The 26,962-nt window shown below is 40.9% G+C and overlaps 1 protein-coding gene across 2 annotated transcripts in view; it reads left to right on the top strand.

Annotated features, from left to right (window-relative positions):
- The first annotated feature begins 17,397 nt into the window (after positions 1 to 17,397).
- The window catches only part of ZMAT3 (zinc finger matrin-type 3), a 32,814-nt gene continuing 23,249 nt past the window's right edge, over positions 17,398 to 26,962 (top strand). For both annotated transcript variants that reach the window (XM_047875946.1, XM_047875945.1), the window contains exons 1-2: positions 17,398 to 17,605; positions 21,104 to 21,430. In XM_047875946.1, the coding sequence (XP_047731902.1) occupies positions 21,161 to 21,430 (270 nt within the window). In that variant the 5' untranslated portion in view covers positions 17,398 to 17,605; positions 21,104 to 21,160. The remainder of the gene's footprint in view (positions 17,606 to 21,103; positions 21,431 to 26,962) is intronic.

Genomic DNA, 26,962 nt, shown 5'->3' with positions numbered 1-26,962 from the left:
TAGTTTATGTACAAGATGGCAGCCAAATTGCTAAAACTTCCACCAGTGGTGATTTAGGAAAATGTTCTGGTGGAGGAGAACATCTTCGATGGTGCAATTATTCAGGTTTTTGGAAAGTTGCCAGGTAGTGTGTGGACAATGCATACAAAGATATTAAACTGGTTGGCTGTTATTAAGTTGCATTGATGCCCCAACAACAGAGGGATAATGGAATGTTGAGGGCATTTAACAAAGAATTGAAAACTAAGTGTGAAGGTCATAGGACCTCCTTGGTAACACCTAAAGTCCATTGTTTCCTAAATTAACAGAGCAGAGGTTATAAAAACCATACTCGGGACTTAAAAGTTTGAATCACCAAGCTACAAAGATGAATTGACCACTCAGCTAAGGCAGGACTGCTGTGCTAAGGTTGGGGCTGTTGTTGGGAAGCTTGGGTCCCTGACAATTTGTGTGGATAACCTCAACGACTTTGAATCCCCAGGCTCCTCTCAACCCTCAGAGCTAGCACATTTGGCCCTCCCTATTAAAAGCTAGTACACAGGGCACCTGGCTGGCTCAACTGGTAGAGCACAGGACTCTTGATCTCAGGGTTGTGAGTTGAGCCCCACATTGGGTGTAGAGATTACTTAAAAATAAAATCTTAAAAAAAAAGTTAGCACTCCAATCTCCTATTCCCCATAGCCTCTCCTCTGCAAGGCAAAATTTCCCTCAAGATCTGCCCTTGTTTACTCTCCTGGCTTTCAGGCCAGTAACCAAGATTAAACCACAGTATAGCCAGTCCAATGACATACTAGACATGATGTGGGAAGAAAGAGATCATACCACAAAGGAACTGCAGGAGTTAGTCAACATGTACTGTCAGGACCCAGGAAAATTTCTTCATCAAAATGGCTAAAATTTACGGGTCACCTGGGTGGCTCGGTCAGTTAAGCGTCTGATTCTTGATCTCAGCTCCTGTCTTGATCTCAGGGTCATGACTTCAAGCTCTGCACTGGGCTTCCCATTGGGCTCGAAGCCTACTCAAAAAAAAAAAAAAAAAAAAAAGGCTAAAATTTAAAACTAGATAAGGAAGATATTGCTAGGGTGACTCCAAGAAGCTTGAAGAAGGCAAGGGCCCATGCTGAATGAAATTGAAATGCCTGAATTCTATGGCTAATGGTGGAGGGAGGGATTAAAAGGCTTAGACATTAGGAATGCCAAAATGTTTATATTGTATGCTGCTAGAAAAACCAACTGGGAATTACAGTCCAAGACCCAGAGGGTCACACTATTTAACAAGGCCACCATAAATGTACAGGTGAGAGGAGCATCACTAATAAGGTCAGTGGTGACTCTCCTTTGCAGGCTGTGACTAATGATAAGAGTGGTTGCCACATAGCTTGGCTCATGGTGGCAATGGGAACAATAGGGCCTCAAAGCTGTAGAGCCCTGGGGGTAATGATTATCTGCTGCAAACCAGGGAATTCAAATTATTATAGTGTCCAGAGAGGCTGGAATGGCAGCTGTCTTGCTCAGTTTGGGTTGCTGTAACAAACACCATACAGTGGTTGGCTTAAACAGCAGAAAGTTATTTCTCACAGTTCTGGAGGCTAGAAATCAGCAATCAGGGTACCAGAATGGGTTGTGGTTTCTGGTGAGGGCCCTCTTTCTGGTTTGCAGACAGCCTTTTTGCTGTATCCTCACGTGGAAGAGAGAGGAAGAAGCTCTGGTCCCCCTTTCTTCTTAAAAGGACATTAATCCCATCATGGGGATTCATCTAAACCCAATTACCTCCCAAAGTCTGCACCAGATACCATCACTTTGGGTTTTAAGGCTTTCAACATATGGCTTTGGTGGGAGGGGACACAAACATTCAATTCATAGTAACAGGCTTGAGCTACAAAGAATTGTAGAGATGGTTAATACAGCATGGTATCCCTAGGGACAAAATAGATGAGTTGACAATGAGGGTGTTGTTTAATACATGTGATCAAAAGAGAGTGGCAATGGATGAACAGGAGGCTGAGTTATCTTCCACTAAAAAGTAATGATCAAAGGTGACATATGACTCTATTTATATGAAATGTCTACCATAGGCAAATTCATAGAGGTAGAAAGTAGATTAGGGGTTGTCCAGGCTGGTGGAGTGGGGGGTGGTGGAGAATAGTCCCTATTACTCAATGAGTACAGGGTTTCTTTTTAGAGGTTTGAAAATGTTTTGGAATTAGATAGTGGTGATAGTTGTACAACATTGCAAATATGCTAAAAATCACTTAATTGTACACTCAAATGGTTTAAACAATGAATTTTATGCTACTTGGATTTTATCTCAGTGAAAAAAAAGAAAGAGACTCTCTTGTCCAGACATGAGTCAATTTTCAGGTCCAGGATCCACTGACTGAAAAGTGGTCAGATCCTAACAGGAAGGACCCTGAAGTACCACAGGAAGTATATCCTGTGATCATAGTCTGAGTCCTTGCCTAAAGGGATCTATGGCCATTTACTGAGGTGACTGTTCATTGAGGAAAAGGGACTATCCAAACATTTTGAAGACCACTGCACACCATACGTAGTAAGACCCTTATGACGTCATTTAATCTTAATTTTTTCCTCCAGGACCCATCTCCAACTATAGTCATACTAGAAGTTATGGCTTCAACATATGAATTTTGTGGGGCCCCATTCAATCCATAACACCTCCTATTATAGTAAGGGCACAGGAGGGCTGGGTAATAAATGGAATCCTGGCCAAAGCCTGGCTTCCTATGGGTCCATTAAACTGCAGACCTACCTGGTGTTCATTTTTATTTTTTTGAATTGGGAACGATATTCTTGGTTATGTCAAGTATGCCATAGTAACATACTGCGTCCTTGGTTTGTGAGGTAAGAACTCTCATACTGGGAAAAGCAAGTGGAAACCTTTTAAATTTCCCACCCTTATGTCCAGCCAGAATAGTAACTTGAAAACAATGTTGCATCCCAGGAAAGACAGGAGAGATTAGTACCTCACTTAAATATCTAAAGGATGCACATATGATGATCCTGTAGGTCTCCATTTAATCCACCAGTTTGGCCTCTGCAGAAAACAGATTTATCCTGGAAAATAACTACAGACTACCTCAAGCAGTAGTCTGACTTCATAAGTCATGCTGGCTGTAGTATTTTTGCTAGAACAGATGAATATGACCGCATGTACATCATGTGTGTCCGTTTATTTGGCGAATAAATTCTTTTTCAACTCAGTGAGGAAAGAGGATCATATATGCTCATATGAAATGTATAACAAAACAACTTCAGGGCTCAGGGCTGTACTAATTCTTCTATTCCCTGTCATAAGGTAGTCAATAGAGATCCAAATCATCTAGCATCCCACATAACTTCACATTCAGCTGTTGCATCAATGACATTATGCTGATTGACCAGGATAAATAAGAAGTTGCTAGCATGCTGAAGGTATTCGTAACACATATACACTCTGAGATCCCTATCATGATTCACATTAATACAAATTTTAGGGATCTAGCTGTCAGGGGCATCCCAAGAAACTTCCACCAAAGTAAAGACAAATGGCTTCATCTTACATCCCTCAGTGTGAAGAAGGAGACAATGCCTGACAGGACTGACTGACTTATTTATTTATTTATTTATTTATTTATTTATTTATTTATGAGAGGCAGCATGAGCAGGGGTGGGCAAAGGGAGAGGAAGAGAGAATCTTAAGCAGGCTCCGTACCCAGTGTGGAGCTGGACACAGGGCTTGATCTCGTGACTGTGAGATCGTGACCTGAGCCAAAATCAAGAGTCAGAGGCTTAACCAACTGAGCTACCCAGGCACCCCTTGAAAATACTGTTCTATCCAGGGAAAGAATATGCACAGGTTCATGAGCAATGGTGAATGGGCTGGCACACGGGTCTGGAAAGAAAAAAAAAACACTGGAAGATCAGAGAAAAGAAAGTTAGGAGTAGAGAGATGTGGATGGATGTAATGAGAATAATTATGAAGTGTGAAAATTTCTGAACCACACCCACATTCACTTTAGAAGAAGCCCTGAATATAGTTGGGTGTGCTGGCCAACTTTTCTCATCAGCCATTTGGAACTGAATGATGACACAAATGAAATTGTCATGGTGGCAGAGAGATGGAATCTCTCTTATGGGCCTGATAGCTCTGCTTACCAAAGCTGCTAGATATTATTGCCTTTGAATATCCAAACTGCCAAGCAACAGAGAACAATCCATGCTGAGCTCCTGATATCATTCTATTCCTTGATGGGCCAATCAACTAATTGGTGGCAAGTTGACTTATGGGGCTTCTTTCATTCTAGAAGGTCCTCATGAGAATAGACACTTAATGTTCAAATGCAATATTCAGTAACATTGAAGCGTTGTCTTGCCTGATGCTGAATGTACATATGATTTAGAGGCCCTCCATTGGACACTGTGTTCCCAATAAGAAGTATACATGGGCCCAGGAACTGAGGACCAAGGGATTGAGATAGGACTAAGCCTCACTTATCAATATTCATAATGATCCATTGGAGGAAATAGCACTTCCTATCCCTGCAACTGTGGATAGAGGTCCTGATCCCTAAAGGGGCGCACTCTCCAGAAGACACAGCTATAATCTCATTGAACTGCAAGATATGGATATTGCCTATGCAATTTAGACATTTTCTACCTAGGAATCTGCAGGTGGAAGAGAAGTCTTCATCTTCGCAGGGGTAATTATCTCTGATCAGTAGGATACTGTTATATCATGGGGAACAATGTGGGAAGAACAATGTGGAACTCAAGTGATCCATTTGGGTGCTTCTTGGTTCTCTCTTGCCAAGTTGGATCTGTGACTGGGGAAGTACAACAACCACAGCCTGAAAGCGAATGGTTGCCTGGGGCTCAGACCCCTCAGTAATGAAGGTGGTAGATCACACAATGGTAATCCATGGAGACCTGCAGGGATGACAGCTGAGGGTGAGAGGGAATGGAGGAGGTTAGAGGGTGAGTGCCCATCACAGTCTAACGATCATTTGTAAGAATGGGGCTATAGTTTTTCCCACTAACCTCCTTCTACTAATTTTCTCCCTTAGCAGGAGAGGAGAGGCTGCTGCCTAAATGAGTGTGAAACAATGGATCTATTTGGTGTAAGGGATGGACTGTGGCAGCCTTGGAGGTGTGCCACTTAGATCTCCCTTTAAGAAAGAAGCTGCCATTCACCTGTGAGGTGTGCAGTTAGCCGACAGCCTCCACTGTAGCACCTTCAGAATCTCCTGCAGCATTTGAGACAAAGCTGCATTCTTTAGCCTATGACTAGGTACATGGGGGTACTGAGGTCTGGCTTTTTTTCCCTGCCTACTTCTGTTGGGCAATCTCTGCCTTCAAGTTTCTCATTGGATTGGATGAGACTTATTAGATCTGTATCTTCTGTAGTTGTTCCACAGTTCTTGGACATTCTGTTCTGGTTCCCCCCCCACCCCCCCAGTCTCTTTTCTCTTTGCGTTTTAGTTTTGGAGGTTTCAGTTGAGATATCCTCAAGCTTAGACATTCTTTTCTTTGGTATGTCCAGTTTACTAATAAACACAAAAAGGAATTCTTCTTTTCTGTTATGGTGTTTTTGATCTTTAGCATTTCTTTTTGGTTCTTTCTTAGAATTTGCATCTCTCTGCTTATATTGCCTGTGTGTTGTTGCATTCTTGCATGCTATCTACTTCATCCATTAGGGCCCTTAGCATACTCATCATAGTTGTTTTAAATTCCCGGTCTGACAATTCCAACATCCTGCCATATCTGAGTCTGGTTCTGATGCCTACTCTTTCTCTTCAAATTGTGTTTTTTTGCTTTTTAGTATGCCTTGTAATTTTTTCCTTTGATATCTGGACATGATATACTGCGCAGAAGGAACTTCTATAAATAGGCCTTTAGTAATGTGGTGGTAGGTGTGGGTGGGGAGGGGGAGTTTCTACAGTCCTATGAGTAGGTCTTAGTCTTTAAGTGAGCCTGTGCCTCTGGACTGTGAACTTCACACATACTTCTTAGTCACCCCCACTTCCTTCCACTCCTTAGGTGGGACAAATTGGCTAGAGTGGGCTGCAGTTGGGTAATTCTCTTCTCCCAGGCCAGTTAGGCTTTCTTAAGACCCTAGCAGGTTAGTCTCTACTTAAATAGTTTCTCCTGAGGGCAGATATTGTCAAGAAGAACATAATGCTCTTGCACATTTCAAAAGATTTCTTTTTTCCTTCCCACTGCCAGAAGTGCATGGGGACTTTTCTCTGACATTCACTTTGAGAAACTGGTGGAACTCTAGGAGCTAAAACTTAGAAAAGTGTGCCCCTCTGCCCCACCCTGTGATGAGGTCTTCCTAGAGATTTTAACTCTCAGAATGGTCTATACTGAACTTCCAGTAATTTGTCAATTACAGTGTCACTTTGCCTACTCCAGCCACTCGTTCCCAAGGAGGTTTCTGATTACAGGTTTTTGGTCCATTAAGTTGTGATTCTCTATATTCCCTTGTTGGTCTCTCCAACTTTAGCGACAGTGATTTACCCTTAACCTCATTTATCTTCAACTCTCTGAGGAGAGTTGTTGATTTTTCAGTTTATTCAGTTTTTGACTTGTTAGTATGAAATGGTGACTTCTAAGCTTCTTACATCCCGGACTGGAAAGTGGAAGCGCTAACTTTTAAAATCATAAATAGCGCTTGCATTTTTAATCAAATGCTTTCCTTGCACCTATTGAAACTATCATGGATTTTGTCTTTTAATATGCTAACTGGCTTAATTACATAATTGGTTTTCTAATGTTAAACTAATATCATATTTCTGGAATTAAAAAAAAATTTAAGGGGCGCCTGGGTGGCTCAGTAGGGTAAGCATCCGACTTTGGCTCAGGTCATGATCTTACCGCTCATGAGTTTGAGCCTCTTGTCTGGCTCTGTGCTGACAGCTCAGAGCCTGGAGCCTGCTTTGGATTCTGCGTCTCCCTCTCTCTCTGCCCCTCCCCTGCTCACACTCTGTCTCTCAAAGATAAGTAAATATTAAAAAAAATATATTTTTTTAATGTTATATCTATTTTTGAAAGGGGGGGGGGATGAGCAGAGAGAGAGGGAGACAGAGAATCCCAAGCAGGTTCTGCACTATCAGCGCAAAGCCCAACACGGAGCTCAAACCCACAAACCATGAGATCATGACCTGAGCCAAAGTCAGATCCTCAACTGACTGAGCCACCCAGGTGCCCCTTAAATTTTTTATTTTTCAAGTAATCTCTACACCCAACGTGGGGCTTGAACTCACGACCCTGAGATCAAGAGTCACTTGCTCTACCAACTGACGTAGCCAGGCATTCCCAGGTCATTTTTCACACAGTTAATAAAGTGATTATAAAATAAGAATCAGGTCATGTTACTCTCTGTTCAAACTGAACCTTCGCATTGTACTTAGAATAAAACTCAAATTCTTTTTGTGGCTTCCAATATCTGGCCTTGCCTCTTTTTCCAGCATCATTTTCTGTCACTCTCCTTTTATTTTTTTATTTAATTACTTTTAAAGTTTTTTTTATTTTGAGAGAGACAGAGACAGCACATGAGGGAGGGGCAGATAGAGAGGGAGAGGGAGAATCCCAAGCAGGCTCCACACTGCCAGTGCAGAGGTGACATGGGGTTCGAACTCAGGAAACCAAGAGATCATGACCTGAGTTGAAACCAAGAGTCAAACGCTTAACTGACTGAGCCAGTCAGGTGCCCCTCTATTATTCTCCTCTTAATTCATATTGAACTTTTCCTATTTCTCCACTACATCGTGCTTATTCCTGCCTCAGTGTTCTTGCCTTCAGACATATGCTTTTCCTTTAAATCTTCCAGTGGCAGACTATTGCTTATCTAGGCCTCTGTTCAACTGTCACCTGCTTTGAAACATCTTCTCCATTGACTCCTCTCTCAGGTTTCTTCTGTTATATGTTCTCTAGTTGCTTTTTTTAAAGCTACGTTTTCTTCATAGCACTATGGCTCTTTGGTATTATTTTATCCATGAGTTTACTAGGCATTTATTATTTATCTTCTTAATTAGCATATAAACACCAAGAACTGAGGGATCTTGTTTGCCTTCTTCTCTGCTGTGTCCCCAGCACCTAGAACAGTGTCTGAAACATAGCTGACTTTGATTGATATTTGCTAAATAAATACATGAATGAGGTGATATAATCCTCTAAAGTAATAGCAACCTTCTCGGAAGCTAGTCAACAGGGTCTTTTTTTTTTATTTTTGAATTTTATTTAAATCCAAGTCAGTTAACATTTAGGGGAGTAATGATTTCAGAAGTAGAATTTAGTGATTCATCACTTGCATATAGCACCCAGTGCCCATCACAAGTGCCCTCCTTGCCCATCACCCTTTTAGCCCAACCCCCCATCCAACACTCCTCCAGCAACCCAAGTTTGTTCTCTGTATTTAAGTCTCTTATGGGTTTGCCTCCCTCTCTCTTTTTATCTTATTTTTCCTTCCCTTCCATGTTCATCTATAACAGGTCTTTTCTATTCATACTATGGATATGTTTTCATTACCTGTGGTGATGGTTTTCCAGATCCCTGCTTATTAAGCAAAGGGAGGGTGATGTTGTCCTCCTTGAAAATAAGAACTAATTTGATAGTGAAGACCAGGGACAGGTTATAGCAAACCATAAATAGTTCCATCAACTTTGAGTGCCCTTTCTTTTCAAATGCAACTTGTGAGGCACACTGACTGATGTTAAAGAACACTAGCACTGGAATGGTTCATTGGGACCTCATCAGGTGTGCCTACCATTCTTTAATAGCTTGAAACATACTAATGGAAGATGGTGCTATTTGATAGATTAAAAAAAAAAAAACTAACGGTTAGGGGCACCTGGGTGGCTCAGTTGGTTGAACCTCTGACTCTTGATTTTGGCTTCAGGTCATGATCCTGGGGTCCTGGGATTGAGCTCCGCTTTGGGCTCCACTCTGAGTGTGGAGCCTGCTTAGGATTCTCTCTCTCTCTCTCTCTCTCTCTCTCTCTCTCTCTCTCTCCCTCTGTCTTCCTGCCCCTCTCCTCTGCTCTTGCTCTTTCTCTTAAAAAAAAAAAGCTAACAGTTAAACTGAAAGGAATTCTACATTTTTATCACATAAATGTATAGGCTTATAAAATTTTATATTTGGATATGCGTTCAGACATCTAATCCAAAGCATTTATTACGCATATAAGGAAGATGATACTCAAAGCTATTAAGTGATTTACCCACAGTCACTTAGAAAAAGGGTGTCACAACTGAGACAATTACCTAGGTTTCTTCCAGTTCTTTCCTTTGGCGCTAATGTCTTTCACTGTAGTCATCACCAATTGACAGGTGAAGTAGCTAGTACTTCCAGAAATATCCCCTCTTTCTGGCCAGAGATGTTGGATTCAGGGTGGACATTTGACCCACTCCAGTCCAAGTAAACTCTGTTTCAAGAGTTTGTTTGTTTGTTTATTTATTTACAAGTTTTATTTAAATCCAAGTTTGTTAACATATAGCGTAATAAGGATTCAGGAGTAGAATTTAGTCATCCCAACTAGTGCCCTCCTTAATGCTGTTTTCAAGGGTTTTAAAATTTGGAACAAAAACAAAAAGGCCTGAGATTCAATCTTCTCTCATGGTGGAAGTCTTAAGCTGTAATGTTTGGGAGCTATTGGCATCCAGGCCTTCTACCTGTGAGAAACAAAACTGCAATGAAACAGCCTGAATCCCATTAGCCTTAGGGGAGAAACAGATCCGAGAGAGAGATTCCTGGCAGCATCTGAGTCCTTGTTTCTAGGAGCCCAGCTGCCTTTCCCATAGTTGTACTACTACGAAATCTGAGATCCTTCCATTCCTTCTCAGTTTTAGTTGTTTTCTGTCATTGCCACCAAGAAGTACATGTATTAAACAGCTATAATTTTTATAGCAATATTTTAAGTTCCCAAGAAGAAGCAAATTAAGGAGAGGCCTCTGCTATGTGTCAGATATTAGACATAGGTTCTTATTATTTTTTTATCCTAACAATCCTGCGAAGCTGGTCTGATTTTCTCCACATTTCATACGAGGGAACTGAAGTTCAGAAAGAATCTATGTTAGGTTAGAAGGCTAGTGAGTAACTGCATTAGAATTTGAATTCAGATGATCAAATTCCGAAGCCTGTGCTCCTTCCAATGAGTCAGATCATCTTAAATTCTGTGCTTTCAGTTTTGCTATTCAAAGTGTGGCATTGAGACTACTAGACTACAGTGAGAGACTGTGTTGGCATCACCCGTGAGCTTGTTAGAAATGCCAAATCTCAGTCCTTACCTCAGACATACTGAGACATTATCTGCATTTTATCAAGATCTTCAGGTGACTTATGTACATATGAGTTTGAGAAGCTCTGAATGGAAACCAAGACTTTGGGGGCCAAGAGACCTAAGCTAAACAACTTTAAACTATAATCCAAAATTTCAGAATCATTTCTCTCATCTACAAAATGGATAAATTAATACCTACCTCAATGGAGTTATTGTAATGATCATAAAGCCACCAGCACAGTGTCTGATATGGTAGACTCTTATTTCACATTAGTGTCCTTCCTTTCCAACATTAAATAATTGTATGATTCTTGCCGTTATTGGATGTCACTGATAAGCACATACACAAAATGGTACAGAAAAGAATATGTGGATGCATAATGGTTTCTCCCAAACAGAGCAGTGACTGCAAGGGTGAAGGGTCAAGAAAAAGTATGGTTCGGCTTTCTTTTTCATAATGGATACACAAAATTGAGTTCACATTAATAGTATCAATGACAGAGAAACAGAGGGAAACTAATTGGTCTGAATAAGAAACACATATTTAAAAAAATTTTTTTTTCAACGTTTATTTAATTTTGGGACAGAGAGAGACAGAGTTTGAACAGGGGAGGGGCAGAGAGAGAGGGAGACACAGAATCGGAAACGGCTCCAGGCTCTGAGCCATCAGCCCAGAGCCCGACGCGGGGCTCGAACTCACGGACCGCGAGATCGTGACCTGGCTGAATTCGGACGCTTAACCGACTGCGCCACCCAGGCGCCCCAGAAACACATATTTTTTAAATAAAAATTAACTCTAGTATTTTTTTTAGAATTGGCAGAGAAGTTATGTAGATTGTGAAGGGAGCAAGGTATTAGGCCAGGGAAGAAATATGGAGTTTTTAGGAAAGTAGCCAATTATTTCTGCTGCCTGTAGATCTTAAGACCAAAACTGGATAATCTGAAATCTCACAGGATAGAGAAAAGAAATATGATTGCCATTATATTAAAAGTACTCATTTTTGTCTCTTGTATGTTGATAGATTTGCTCACAAGGCAGAGTATATGATTCTAGTGATAGTATAAGAATATAATAAAGTTACTTAAATCCTTGAGCATAATACAAGGCTTTGGTAATTTTTCTGTATGTCAGCAATAATTACTTAAAAGTAAGTAGATTTCATTCAGTAAAACAAAATGTATATTTTACTTATTTGAATAATTATAATAATATGTCGAATATTGTACCTATGATGAAAAAAATCACAAAATCTTAGTGAAGGACATACAAGTCTTGGATCATTACAGAATGGTTAGGAAGATAATGCTATAAAATTTTAACTTCTCTCCAAATTAATAATTAATTAATTAATAAATAAAATTTGGATTAAAATCCCAATGAGGTTTTTCTTGGGCAATTTGACAATGTGATTATAACATTAAGCAGGAAGTACAAACAACAAAGAATAGGCAAGAAAACAAGAACAAAAGAGTAGTGAGATATATATTTTTATTTTTATTGAAGTAATATATATATAGTTTAAATTTTTTTTAAATGGGGATGCTTATATTAGTTATCTTTGCTTAACAAATTAACCAATTTTAGCAGCTTAAAATAGCATTCATTATCTTACATAATGTGATTATTTATTTATTTGAAAGAATTTTTTTTTTAATTTTTTTTTTTTCCAACGTTTATTTATTTTTGGGACAGAGAGAGACAGAGCATGAACGGGGGAGGGGCAGAGAGAGAGGGAGACACAGAATTGGAAACAGGCTCCAGGCTCTGAGCCATCAGCCCAGAGCCTGACGCGGGGCTTGAACTCACGGACTGCGAGATCGTGACCTGGCTGAATTCGGACGCTTAACCGACTGCGCCACCCAGGCGCCCCTGAAAGAATTTTTTTTAACACTTATTCATTTTTTGAGAGATGGAGACAGACACAGATATGAGCAGGGAAGGGACAGAGAGAGAGGGAGACACAGAATCTGAAGCAGGCTCCAGGCTCTGAGCTGTCAGTACAGAGCCTGACACGGGGGCTCAGGCCCACAAACCACAAGATCATGACCTGAGCCGAAGTCAGACGTTAAACTGATTGAACCACCCAGGCGCCCCTGTGATTGTTTATTTTATGTGTCAACTTGACTGGATCATGAGATCTCTACGTATCTGGTAGACATTATTTCAGGGTGTTTCTGAGGGTGTTTCTGGAAGAGATTAGCATTGGAATCAGTAGACTGAGTAAAGTGAATTGCCTTCCCCAATGTGGGTGGGCATTACGCACTGTATTGAGGACTGAATAGAAGAAAAAGATGGAGGAAGAAGAATTTACTCTCTCTCTTCCTGACCGCTTGAGCTGGAGTATCAGTCTTCTCTTGACCTTTGATGCTCCTAGTTCTATAGAGATGTCTTCCTCCCAGAGGGAGATTTTAATCTGCAGGTTAAAGACTTTTAACTGACCCCCCCCCCCACCCCCCAAGTCTCTTTCCCTGTCCCTGTTTTGCTGTGTAATTTAAGCTTGAAGAAATCAGGTAATTTGTTCTATGTCTAGATTTTATTGAATGCATCCCCATAGTGCAGTTTAACATGTTTCTCTTCCCTGTTATGTCTTGCTAGCTGGCAGTTGAATCTACAGGTTCAATCAGGAGCTGGAGGATGGTGATTTAAGATACCTTTTCAGTGTCCGACTTCAGAGCTCACTCTTCCCTTCTCCTCATGTAGTATCACCAGGCTGCTGGCTTACTTTCTGAGATCTCCTGGCTCTTTTCCCTCTTCAAGCCTGGATCTCCTCTCTCCTATTTCTGTCACCTGCAGCGTTTGGATTCTATTCCCAGTACTTTCTCCTCAGTTGGGGAAATGGAGTTAGGGTTAGTTAGCTCTGAGGGTTTATGGGCCCTGATGTGCTCCAGTCTCTTCTGAACTCATCACGTACCCATTGCATGCACCTGCTTCTGGACTATGCATGGCTCTTCTCCATTTCAGCTGCTGTCCTCAAATTGGCCCACTGAGCTTTCCGGTGCATCCCTGTCAGCTTGATTGGTATTCTCAGTCTGTCTCGTGTCCCTGCTGTTTTTCTCTGCTTTCGCTCGCTAATACCACACAGCTCTGTAGCTATTGGTGGTTTGTCTCTGTTGTTACTTATATTTTGAGGTGGTGGGGATACTTTGTGGTAGTAGTTGTCCAAAGACTTTTGGGCTTGCTACTTACTTTGTCTACTTTTTTAATCGGGGGAATTTAGGGAGGTTAAAAACTCATGCCAGTGATGTTGCCGTTTTCCCACTATTTCTTCACACTTTATTTTTAAGTAAAAAATGTTAAAATGTTATTAAAATTCCTGAGAGATTATGTTGCTTGATTTGAGTTTTGTTGTACTGCTTTGATTATAAAGGACGGATTGTGTTGAAAAGCAGAGGTTAGTGTCAAAGACAAATAATTTTGGAGGCTTTCTCTGATAATTTAAAGAGGGAAGTAGGTCTGGAAGACATAATGTTCCATGGCCTGGGCATGAGAGTAAAGGATATAGTCTCAAAAGATGATGGAAATTTATATTCCAAAGGGGGTCTGAACTGACAGATTGCATCAGTCCATGGAGAGGAACGAGTGTTTCTCCTTTTTTTGATTTTGGGTATAACATGAAGACTTCTGGCTTAGATTCACCATAGGCTCACACCATGACACCAAAAGTGTGTTAGAACCGTCTTCGTGGTAAATAAACTAATGAAAAGTGTAGATTTTATCATATGGGATCTAACAGAATGAAAAATCATTATCCTTATTTTAATATGGAAGTTTCGTCTTGATAAATTGAGAGTTTCCCACATAATAGTTATACCAAAGAGACAACATTCCTATGAAGTGTAATTGTCAAGCACTATAATCCCCATTACAGAGGAAGGAAACAGAAGTACCTCATTCATTAATTTATTCATTCATCCATATATCCAATTGAGCATGGTGATACAAATATACTAGTTATGTTAAATCAAGTAATAAAACTCAAGAGTGCAAAAAAATTTAAAAGAAAATTGTCTCAACGTTGAGATTTCGCTCTTCCTAAGGCCAGAAAACTTCACTTGGTCAATTCCACCTGCATTTCTGTTACCCACAAATCTCTTCTGTCCCCACATAATTTCTGGCTAAAATGTAATCACTTTAGAATGATCTGATTCCCCTTGTTCTTCTCAGGGAAGCAACTAAACTCTTTGGGGTGGAGTGCATAGGTAGGGGGTAAGAAGAGATACCTGATTTCAGATGTGAACACCCTTGCGTTTGACCTCAGAAGCTGATGTCCACGTTTCCATTGCTTTTGGATCACTGATATATGCACTCAGCTGTGTCCTTAATTTTGACCTCTAGGCCATTCAACCCTTTGTAGTCCTCCCAGCCTCTTTGAAGGGCTTTATTGCCATAGACACTAAAGAACAGGTTTGAGGGCTTTCCTCTGGCTCTTCATACACAAATGCTTCATGCCAACATGATGCTGTCTGTTGGCTTATTAAAGAAAACCCCCAGGACCTTGGTTGTTTTCCTGATCGCTGTGCTAGTAATAGAACTCAGATCTTTTCTGTCTTCAGATCTTAGGAACATATCTCGGGGTTCTGTTATTTTTAACTCCATAGTTTCTTTTAGGTTAATCTTGACTGTGAAGACGAGGCACAAGTCCCTTCTTGGGAGATACACACTAATACCTCCAGGATGAGAAAATTGGTTCCTCTTTGCGGCAGACTGCATTACTGTTTATAATTAAATCACCACCCATCACTGCCCTGTAAGATTGTACTCCATGCCTATTGACATGTGATTTGCCTCTGGAAGCTGTCGACTTCTCCAGTGACTTGGGGTTTGGATCTATGAAAGGTTTTGGCCAATAGGATTTGAGTGGACATGTCATGATACATTGGAGAAGCAGTTTTAAGAGGTCTCATGTGTTTCCACCAGCTCTCTGGCTCTTCCCATATGCCGTGAGAATTGCCAAGTCCCAAATAAGGGCTGCTTCTTCAGCCTGGGACCTGGAACAAGAAGACAACAAGAACACAGCATGTTATTAATACAAACAAGAAAACTTTGTGGCAATTCGCCATTGAGATTTGGGCGTTATTTGCTTTTACAGCAAAACTAATACATTATGGTCTAATGTCTGTCTTTCTTTCAGCTCTTTAGAAGCTGAAACTCATGAAGTACAGCTACTGCAAAACCAAACCTTTGACTTATGAGACTATTGTGACACCATGAGCTTGAAATCTATTAAACAAACATCTGAGAGTTGCTTCTTCTTTCTTCCTGAGGCAGGGAAGGAAGTGCTCTGGCTGTTTGGGAAGAGTCTGAGACCAGAGGTAGAGGACATGGAAATGTAGGTGTATGTGTACAGAGCTGGGGGATGACACGCCCCAGTTAATATTTCATATTTTTGTCCTGACATACAAAACTGCACAAAAGAATGAAATATACCACTTGAAAACTCCAAGATAGGTATCCTTTCTATGCTTAAGGGATTTATAGGGCAGATTAGTCATTTCTTTAAGCAACTGTAACAAGAGGCAATAAATACTAAGTGTGTCAGCGAGGTGTGCAGAGAAAGTGCTATGGAGCTCATTGAAGAAGAGGCCTTTAAGGATAGGTGGGATTTAGAAATGCAGGGATAGGTGAGAAAAAGCACTTTGCACTCAAGATGCTGATAGAGCTAAATTACAGAGGAGGGTGAGTGCCATGGATGGGGCCCATCCACGAGTAAACAAGTAAATGTGAGTGACTTTATTTTGTTCATTATTTAGGAGACTGGTGGGAGGGTCAGGTCAGAAAGGTTAGCAGAGGTCCAGTTGCAGTCCTAGCTAAAGAGTGTAGACTGTGACATGGCTAAAGAGCATGCAGAAAAAGGACTGGAAAGTGGATTTCAGCAGCATTTATTATTTTAAAAACAATGTGTCCATGTAAAATTTTGACACATAAAGTATGTATACATAAACAGTTGGAGAATCAATTCAGAAAAATTCTGTTATCTATTTAACCATGATAGATTACTGTCCCCAAATGGCTTGGGTATACTAGCTGTGTGTGTATGATTGCTAAACAGTCACTGTATTTATGAAGTCATTTCTGGAAAACAGTCAATCTGGTTTGTTGTTAGTGGTACTGGATGCTATGTTTCAGTCAAAGAAACAGCCTTAATTGCCTGAAGTAGTTGCTTGCTATGAGGGAACATCTTGCTATATTTAGATCTCCTTGACATTTTAATTAATGATTAAAAAATAAGCACATGAATGTGTGAATATACCTAATGGCACTGAAGTGTACACTTAAATGGTGAAAATAATAAATTTATGTATATTTTGCCATCCTCGGTCCCCCCCCCCCCCCAATCTTCTTATGGAATAGTTTACAAATTAATAGAAGTTTGGAGCTGGAAATTCCTCAGCTCATCTCTCTAAGTCAACTCTACAGGTGTTGAAGTTGCCTACGTGATGATGTGACATTCTAGCATTAGATAACCTCTTCCTGGTCTTTCCTACTCTGCAGATAGGGATCCAGGGGTCAGGAGAAAGTCTTCTCTTTCTCTTGCCCACTGTAGCATAGGAGAGAGGGTGTGTGTGTGTGTCTGTGTGCCTTGGCGCGCACACGCGCTCTTGTCTGATTGGAGACCTCTGAACCGTCAGCCGCGCTCTTCTTCCATCCTGGGGAGAGGTGCAGTTTAAAGGTTCTGTCACAGCACTTTAAAGGATCCTGGACAATTTGGCAGGAGCTTAGGAGGCAACCACCGGACTGAAGGCGCGGCTGGAGTGAAAAGGTTTGGATCTCAACGACAGGAGATGAAAGTTGGCAAAAGCTCTGCCCAAGCTTTTGCTCTGGATCAACTTTCCAGCGTGTTTGTGATGAACAGCACTTAGGACCTGTCCGCTGGGTGGTGCACCCTCCTTCCGCCCTGTGCTTGTTTCCCATTCCCGCCCCAGGGGCCCCGCTATCGCAGTGCCCGCACTTGTCCCGCGCACACCCGGCCTGTCAGGGATTCTGGAGACACGCGTGCAGCCGCCGCGGCCGCCGCCGCCGTCGCTGCGGCCGGGCTGCCCCGCCTGGCACATGCGCAGTGGAGACGCCGGGCCGGCGCCTTCAGTCTCCTCCTCCGCCGCCTCCCGGTTCCGCAGTCACTTCCTGCAGCTGTTTCCCAGTGGGTACGGCTGGACTGACTTTTGACAGTCAGCCTTCAGCTGCGGAGGGGGCTTGGTGGGGGCCAGCCGGGAAAGTTGCGTCGAGAGAGGCGGAGTTGAGCCGGGCCGAGCCGGGTGCGCGGGGCAGACGGTGGCGGGCGCCCGGCGTGGACGCGGCGCCCAGACTCCCCGCGCGTCCCGAGGGTTCCGGTAAGTGCCGGTGATCGCGAGCCGCGGGGCATTTAGGACGAGCCCCGGAGCGACGGCGGCTAGCGGTTCTTTCGGGTGCGGGCTTTCCACCTGCCCTCCACGTGACAGGCTTGCGCTGCTGATATTTGTGTTTGTTTTTGAGCATTTCACGTGCACCTTTTGGATGGTCTAGGCGTGCTGCTGCCTTGGCCCTCACGCTTGCCCCCGCCCGGTGGGAGACCGGGGATTCCATCTTTCGTGATGGCATCCTTATGGGATCGAGGTGCGTGAGTGTGTGCGCGCTCGTGTTTATGCAGGCACATATTAGGAATGTAAGGTATACGTGGGCGATACTGAAGTGTATGTAGCTTAGATTCAAACGTGTAAATGGTTCCCTTGGGTTCGGAACCGTCTTAGCTGAAACTGGAAAACATTCGCCAATTCACCAAGGCCTCTTCTCCCCCAGATTCCTGCATTCTTCTGAATCTTCCTTATATGATAGACCTTGCCTCAGCTGATTATTTTTCTATTTTTCTCTCTTTCATTACTTCTCGCTGCGTTCTGATGACCTCTGAGTAATGCTCACCATTTCCCCTCATTTCCTGAATTCCCAATTACTGTAGACTTCCCTAGTTTGCTGTGGTACCAATAACCTGTTCCTTTACACTGTATTCTTTCCTCTGTAGGTTTCTCCAACTGAGAAAGTGATTGTCTTTAATACAGTATGTGAAAAGTAGGCCCCAGTCTGATCATGAAAACTATGCCATGATCATTCCTTTTCTTCGAACAGGGTACACCATGAAAGCTTGACTTTCTTTATTGTTCCCTCAACCCCTTCCAAACCAGGACGTTAACCACTATAAGTCATTCGTTTATGCCACTTAAAGCATCAGATTGAATGGTTTTTAAGGTCTGAGGAATATATTATTTACATTAGCCATCAAGTTAGTTTCTTTTACTCTAATGCAGTAGTTGAACAGATCCGAGTCACATACGCTTTGGGTTTCTCTATATTCTATCACTAATGCTTTCACTAAAGACTAGGTTTTATTTCTTTTAGATTTAATTTTTATGTTAGGTTTTTTTTTTTCCCCCCAAGCATGGTAATACTTGATGTAGTTGTCATGCACATATCCTTTTTGGGAGTTGACATTATCATTTTGCTTGTTAAATATCACAAGAAATGATTTTGGAATATCTGGCTATTCTTTAAAAATTATAAAGATAAAATGTGATAATGGGTAGTTCGTACTTGGCAAGAATTTTTTCCGTAATGCACAGGATTTTATCACCTCTGGAAGGGCCCTCTTGGACCTTTGTGCTTTGAGACTGGACTTTATTTTGATGGAAACCTGTAGGCAACACTGGGGGGATGCGTGCTGGAATTTCCTCAAGTGGGAGTGAGCTTTCATAAAACAAGTCCAGACATGTCTAGGCAATCAGTAGTGTTTGATTTTGTTTGTATTGTCGATTTCCTTTATCCAGATGTTTCAACACTCTCCTCCATTTTCTGAACTGGCAGCTTGTTTGTGGCAGTTTGGTAGCAGTATGTCTCTGTACAGGTGGCATGTGTAGTCTTTTAATATTACGAATTGTTATAATTAGATAGCTAACTTTTTGAAAAAGTGGCTTTGTCTCCTTAGTTTTCCTTTTTCAAATATCCATGCCTGTCTTGTTTGATTTAATCGAGAAGGGTAATATGATTATAGAGAATCTGACTTTTTAAAGGTTCTAAATCTGTATTGCTTTTCTTTATGTTCTTAGAGATATGGACAGTATACTTCTGCTTAAGAATAAAATAATATTGTTCTTTTAAATATTATGATGAATGAGAAGTATTGTTGAATATCATGACTAATAATTTTTGTATTTTGCTCTTAACTCCGTTATTTTGCCATTGCCCTGATATCCTCTGCTGCCCCCAGACCCTGAATTTAGTATAAAAGTTATTACTTGATTGCAGTTTCCACAGGTATACTTATAATTGTGCTAAAAGAGATGTTTAACTTTTTAAAATTTTGGTTAATTTTAGTAAATCTATTATCGTCAGAAAATGTACACATTTCTATTGCAGCTGGAAATTTTCAGCAGTTTAAAATAGCCATATTTTATTGACCAAGAAAAGAGGTTTTAGTAGTGTTGAGAGAGTGGAAGGAATTGTGTGTTTTGGAGTAAGGATTTTAATTTGGGCTAATTAGAATCATGGGAACTCAGAGCGTGTACTGTGGTTCATTTTGAGATACTCAGGGTTGGAAGATGCCAGCTGGGTGGGAGGCTGGAGAAACCATGTATAAAATTGAAGAGGTATTGGAACATATTGGATCTTTTTGGAGCAAAACAGAATTGAGATTATCAGTTACTTAATAAAAAGGAGAAAGGAAATTGCTGAAAGACCGATGAGGAACTAGAATTAAATTGGGCTAATGGTAGTGTGATCCATTACCTCTTAGGACATTTAGTTGATACATTATTTTATGCAGGTAATTTATGGCTAGAAGAAGAGAAAATATTCTGATTTTTTTAGGCGACTCATGAATGTAAGGCCATACAAAGTGGGTCCTATGCTTAAGGGCCTACAGGGAGCAGGCAAGTAGCACAGATACAGACAGCAGGCTAAGTGGGGAAGAAGGTGGCCCCAAGAAGGCAAGCCTGGCTACTGGCCTCTCAGCCTCTCAGCACTGACTAGCTAATTGTCCATGTAGGACCAGGTGCCAAGTGTTGCCAGATCATCCTTTTATCAGGAGAAGCCAGGAATCTCTTGATTTTTAAATGTTGATGACTAATTCAATTTAAAAAGTGAAAGCAAAACAAAACACTGTATATTCCAAACAGAGGACATCTGAAGTTGCATGTGGCCCACATGCTGTCTACAGCCTCTGCTGGGAGGAATCATTGGTTTACCTATTTAACTATTACTGGTTGATGGGAAGGAACTCTTTTATTTATTTTTGTTACACTGTAACTGAGTTATTCCTAAACTTCCTTGATATTTTAGCTAGCTCTCAGAGTGTTTTCAGGGTTCCAAGACATGACAGTCTTTATTTTGCTCTTTTTGACATCATCTGGATGGAAAGACTAGTTTGGATGGAAAGGAGACATTTGCTAAGGTTCTTAGCCTGTAGTGTTTTTGTCTATGCATAATTATCATCAAGAGTATTTAAGTGTAAGTGTGCCTGAGGGAAGGGGTCTGGACTAGGTGACCTTTGATGTCCATTTCAGCCATGTGACTTTTAGATTTAATTAGCCATGGATGCAATGCTATTAATGTTCATGGGCCAGAGGGACCGCAGTTGGAGCTGTGCCAAGCAAAATAAAGCGAAATCTATAAAGCTGTTCTCAGTGGAAGAGCATAGTGTCAGTGTGGATTAACAGACAGGGGAGGTCTGCTAGAGGAGGCAAGAAGAAATCCCAAAGGTGGCTTGGAGAAGTAGAGGAAGGGGTCAGGTGGTGTGGTCATTTACATGTCATATTGCTGAGGTTACATTTTTAAGTGAGCATTTTTTTCCCCTCTTGATTCAGATTTGAAGAACTGACTTCTCATCGCCCATTGGATTATGCCCAAGGCTTTCCTACCCAATGATCCTCTTGCAACACGCCGGGCTTCCTCTGCCTAAGCGGCCCTCATCCTCTCCTCCTATGTCAGTGGCCGCCAGGTCTACAGGAACCTTGCAGCTTCCGCCACAGAAGCCTTTTGGGCAGGAGGCTTCCTTGCCTCTGGCAGGGGAAGAGGAGTTGCCTAAGGGAGGAGAGCAAGACTCTGCCCTGGAGGAGCTATGTAAGCCCCTGTACTGCAAACTCTGCAATGTCACCTTGAACTCAGCGCAGCAAGCCCAGGCTCATTATCAGGTAAGGAAAGAAAAGAAAACCAGGAATTTAGTGAGAGAATGTTTTAGGGCTTTGCCCATTTCAGAGTCATGTCTCCAGATATGACCAGTTGTTCCTGGAATAATCAAGATGGCTTAGTGAAGAACTAGATATTAGTTTGTCTGATAAAAAAGCATAAGGTTCCTACATTAAAAGAGAGCATCACGTTTCACAGAATGGGCTCTCAACGTAACTGTGTGGCATTTGATAGCTTACTACTTGTTGTAGGCAAACGTGCATCATCTGTGCTCGTGGGCCAACGTGCAATCCTCAGGTGAATAGGTATTTGAAACATAATGTACCAAGCTCAGTTCAAATGGTTTATAAGAATTAGCCTTATAAATAGTATCTTGTAGCTAATACAGTTTATCTCAGTGCAAGGTAATCTCTATGAATCTTACACTTTGTCTCTTTGACCTCTGACTCTTTTTATATAACCTGTCACTCCTAAGGAAAACATGTATTTTTCTGTCGTTAGAATAAAATGACGTTGGAATATTGAGCCTTATCCTTCATAGGAAGCATACTGTGGTTTCTTTTAGCCCGTTAGTGTGAACTGATAATCATTTCTAAGGTTTAAAGCTTTCACCTCCATGTAGAATGGCTAGCGGAAAGGACAATTTTAAAGGGTGTTATTACCTAAGAACAAATAGAAAGCTAACTTTTGGCTCGAAAGAGAGGGTACGGTATTTGTTTTTATTGTAGATTGCTATCCGTATACAATTATGTAATTTCCTTTTTTGGAAAAAGGCGACCTGAGAAGCAACTGGGGCCAAACACCACTGAATGAAAGGATGTCTTCTGGGTCAGCATTGATTTGGCTGTTTATTCTTTGCACGAGTAGCTGCGATAATAAGACGTAAGGTAGAAAGATGACTTATACAAGTATTTCTTCCATTGTGCCACTATAACCATCTCTAACTTACGGGTTTTATTCACTGTAAGTGTAAATCTTTTTTGTTTTGTTTTGATCCTAAAGACTGATGACTGTGTCACTTGGTGATTGTACATCAGAAATATTGTGATGGTATATTGTTTTCCTGGGGATTTGGGGAAGAGACAATGTGTGGCTTCCCTGGAGTTCCTTTTGTTTGGGTTTGTTTGGCCCTCAGGTGCAGAGGATTGAGTTAATTATATCTCATATCTTGGCACATGTCCTCATTGGTGCATGAAGGCATCTTCTGGTTTTATTTTTACATTTTCTCCCCTTCTCCAGCCCCACTGTCATTCTCTCTGTGTACCACTCTCCACCACAGTGTTTGATACAGGGTCTTCCTTTGCCTCTTTTACTGTTTGAGGGGAGTCAGGATGATGCTTGTCAAACCCAAGACTCAGTGCTAGTTTTCCTCTTCATTTATTCCTGCAGAATGGCCAGTTTTATAGGCTAAGACTCACTTTGAAAAATCAAGCTTAAGTTCTCAAGTTTTGATTTTTTTTTTTCAACGTTTATTTATTTTTGGGACAGAGAGAGACAGAGCATGAACGGGGGAGGGTCAGAGAGAGAGGGAGACACAGAATCGGAAACAGGCTCCAGGTTCTGAGCCATCAGCCCAGAGCCCGACGCGGGGCTCGAACTCACGGACCGCGAGATCGTGACCTGGCTGAAGTCAGACGCTTAACCGACTGCGCCACCCAGGCGCCCCACAAGTTTTGATTTTTAAGTCATTAACTTGAGAGAAAACCTACCTGTGTGTGCCCTTTAAAGAAGAGTTGCTTACTTTTATGAGGTAAAACTCTTGGGCAGTGTGTAATTTTAATATGTGTGTATGGATTATATCTGTATCTCCTGCCTTTTTTTCCCCTCCTAATACCACGTTATGGCTCTATAGACAGTAATGGATGCTTCTGGTTATGAATAGAGAGAATTCAATTTGAAGAGGGTCATTGGATTATAAGGCTTAACCTAGATAAGAAACAATCTGCATTTATTTGTTGTTGTTTTTTCTTTGATTTTACATTTGTGTGTGTGTGCGTGCGCACACATGTGTGCTCTGAACTTTTTAGTTGGTAAGATTAGTAATTGTACTTAATTTCATCTCTGTTCATGATATGGTAAATATGTAAATTAGAAAACATGAGAACAGGGAAGTGAAATTTAGATAAATGTCTCTATAATCAGAATTTTTAAGGGGAAAAGTTGGAGAAGGATAGCCTGTCATAGTGGATAATTTAAGCAGCCAAGAACTAGGGTAAAAATAGAGTAAAGAGAAGCAAGTGGGTATAAAGAAAGTAGAACCTAATGGAAAATTAAAAGTTTGGGGTTTTTCTTAGTTTGTTTCTAAGAGCTTAGAAGCAAAGATTTGAAAGAAGTCAGTGTTATTGTTAAAGAGGGAGGTGTTTTGTTTTTGTTTTCCCTTTACAGAGAAACAAGGGAAAGCAGTTAATGTATGAGCATGTGAAAGTATGGAACAATTTTATTAGCATAGTATAGAAGGAAAGTTAATTTTATTTATTTATTTATTTATTTATTTATTTATTTATTTATTTATTTAGAGAGGGAGAGAGAGAGAGAGAATCCCAAACAGGCTCTGTGCTGTCAGCGTAGAGCCTGATGCAGGGCTCAATCTCATGAACTGTGAGATTGTGATCTGAGCTGAAATCAAGAGCCAGATGCTGAATGGACTGAGCCACCCAGGCACCCGGAGGAAAGTTAATTTTAGCAGTAAAATCTGAATGTCAACAAGATAGATGTGGTTGAGATGAGCGAGTGTGGATCAAAGAGTAGGTCAGAATAATAAACAGTCAGAGCATGGACATAACTTAGAGGTGGGTGAAACCACTACAGAAGGGAAACAGAAATGTCAGCCTGTAAGATGCATCAAAGGCTAATAGACAGTACACCAATAGACAATGATTAAAAACGGCTACTGAAGGGGTGCCTGAGTCGCTCAGTCGGTTGAACATCTGACTTCGGTTCAGGTCATGATCTCACGGTTCAGTTCAGTTGCTGAGTTTGAGCCCTGCATCGCCATCTCGGCTGTCAGCACAGAGTCTGCTTCCGATCCTCTGACCCTTTCTCCCTCTGCCCCTCCCCTGCTCGCTCTCTCTCTCTCTCTCTCTCTCTCTCTCTCTCAAACATAAATAAACATTAAAAAAAATTAAAAAGAAAAGGGCTACTGAAGACCAGGGTAAGACCAGTGAGTAAGTCTTACCAAGAACCAGAAATGGGCAGAACAGCAATGATTGTTAAGTAGGCTAATAAAACAAAGTGGTTGATGAGGTGATGGAAAGTTTTACTTCTGAAAACCTGCTTTATAATTTTTAATACCAAGCGATACCAAGACCACAAATTCACTATTTCTCTTACGCGTAAGATAAAAGGGGTCAGTGGTAGCCTGTTTATAAGCTAGAAACAGGTTTGTGTGAAATGATAAATCACGGTGATTACATTACTCAAAACGTTTTAGTCAGTTGGTGCCATTGTTGAAATCGCAAAGTTTCAAATTGCTCAGGGTATTATAAACAACCTTCAGTGTGGTGTGGGCAGTGTTATGCTAGAGTCTAACTGTATCATGTTCCAGAAATCCAAGACACACAATGGAAGCTGCTCAATATTTCCCTTTAAACTCACCACCTTCTTTCCCTGACATCCTGATGTTCCTGTGTTGGGGCTGCCTTCGCAATGACCCCTGTGTATCTGTGGTCACCACAGATTTAGTTTTATTCCCGGGTCTTTTTAACCCAGTCCATCTGCTTCAAAATACCCTGAGTTGTTTTACTTTTAATGAGATTACCTATTTTTACAGTCTCACAATTATGGCTTCAGTTATATCTTAATTTAAAATAAAATCTTTGGAGGAAAAACATATCTTCGTTTTATTAGAATCTGTCTGCAGGCTTCAGGTCACTTAGGGCAAGCCTGGCATGGAGTAACACAACACTGTTTTAGCAGCAGACATGCCCAGAGGAAGAACTACTTTGGATAGAAGGTCGTTAGCAGAAATAAAACAAGCAACCAAAAATGGATAAATTTTGCCAGGGCATCCACAATTGAGAATAAAGTCAACCAATTTATTTGCTAATTTGTGTGTCGATTTGAAAAATAACTGCTCACTCAAGGTGCATTTCCAAAGTTTGTCATAAACATAGATCTATTTCTATTTGTAATATTTAGCAGCTAAATAACAATGTACTGTATTAATTAGATTAATTTGAAAGGGAGACAGAATGCAGGTTAAAAAAAGTAGTTCTACAGTTGTGATGCTGATTGTAGTGATGTTAATTGATAATGCAGAGAATGCAATTGATGTTATCCCAAAGTTTAGAGTACTGATTTTGGTATTTATATTTTAACATTGGCTACCCGGTTTCATGATCAGCGACTCTAATCGCAGCTAATTTTTATGTTTTTCAAAATTCTCCCATCTGGTTGTTTTCCAAACGAACTTGCAGTGGACTGAGTTTAGTCAAAATGCACTTACTAGAAGACAGGAGGTCTCCATGATCCTGCCGGTGGCTGTGTCTCACCAGCTTTCTGCCTCTCCATCCTAGTCCCCTTGACCTCGTTCCTTCTTATTTCAGAAGAGTACATGTCCCTTCTTCTGTACGAGGCTGATTCCTTGCCCTAACTGTGGATTCCATCACCTGTTATCACTTCTTTACTTCGATCAAATTAAAAACCTGCTCAGGTTTTTCTATATAAATAAAAATAGCAACAGCAACCTTTCCTGTGCTTTTAATCCCTTTCTTTGGCAACTTTTCTCTTCTCTCCTAAGAGTTCTGACAGGTATAATTGTCCTCTCCTGGTCTTCATTTTCTATTCATTCACTGCATTCTGATTTCCGTTCCAATATTCTACTGAAATGGTCCTCTCCAAGGTCACCTGTGGTCTTACAGGTCAAATCTAGTTCTTTCTCGACCTTTTGTAGCATTTGCCACTAGGAACAGCTTCCTCAAAACATTTAAAGAAATTTTTACTCAAAATAATGCATATAGAACAAAGGGCATATAATGAAAAGCAGTAATCACCTGTTCTCTCTTCCTCTTCTACCCCTTCCTTTTCTTCTCCATTCTGCCTTCCACCTCTCATCTTGTGTTGGCGATAGTTTTACTTTGACACTGTTAAGGTTGACCACATTTTTGTTTATTTGATAATCAAATTAAAATTTCTGTTGCTCTATTTATAAGGTTGATTCCAATTTTTGAAAGTTGACATTCAGCTTTTGCATTACTATGAGTAGGGGACTATTGTCCACAGTAGAACTGTTTTCTTCTCTGTTTCCAATGTCACGATCCCATGCTACTCAAAAGCGAAGTTCAAATGGATGACCCTTTCTTGAATGCCACCAGTTGCTCAAAATCATGCCCTTTTTAGTTCGTTTCATATGCGGATTGTAACTTAGAAAGAACCTTTTGTTTTTCCTCGAGTTTCTGATACTTTAAAAACATAGGGAGAAGAATCTTATGAATTTATAACAATTGCTAGCTTCTTAATCTTTGTTTCTATTGCTTACAATCCGTTTTATTTATCCTTATTAGACCCACTGATTTCCTGTTCTAGTTTGGACTAGTTGT

Source organism: Prionailurus viverrinus, chromosome C2 (genome assembly GCF_022837055.1).
Source record: "Prionailurus viverrinus isolate Anna chromosome C2, UM_Priviv_1.0, whole genome shotgun sequence".
In the NCBI taxonomy this organism is placed as follows: Eukaryota; Metazoa; Chordata; class Mammalia; order Carnivora; family Felidae; genus Prionailurus; species Prionailurus viverrinus.
This window is presented reverse-complemented; position numbering and strand designations above follow the sequence as displayed.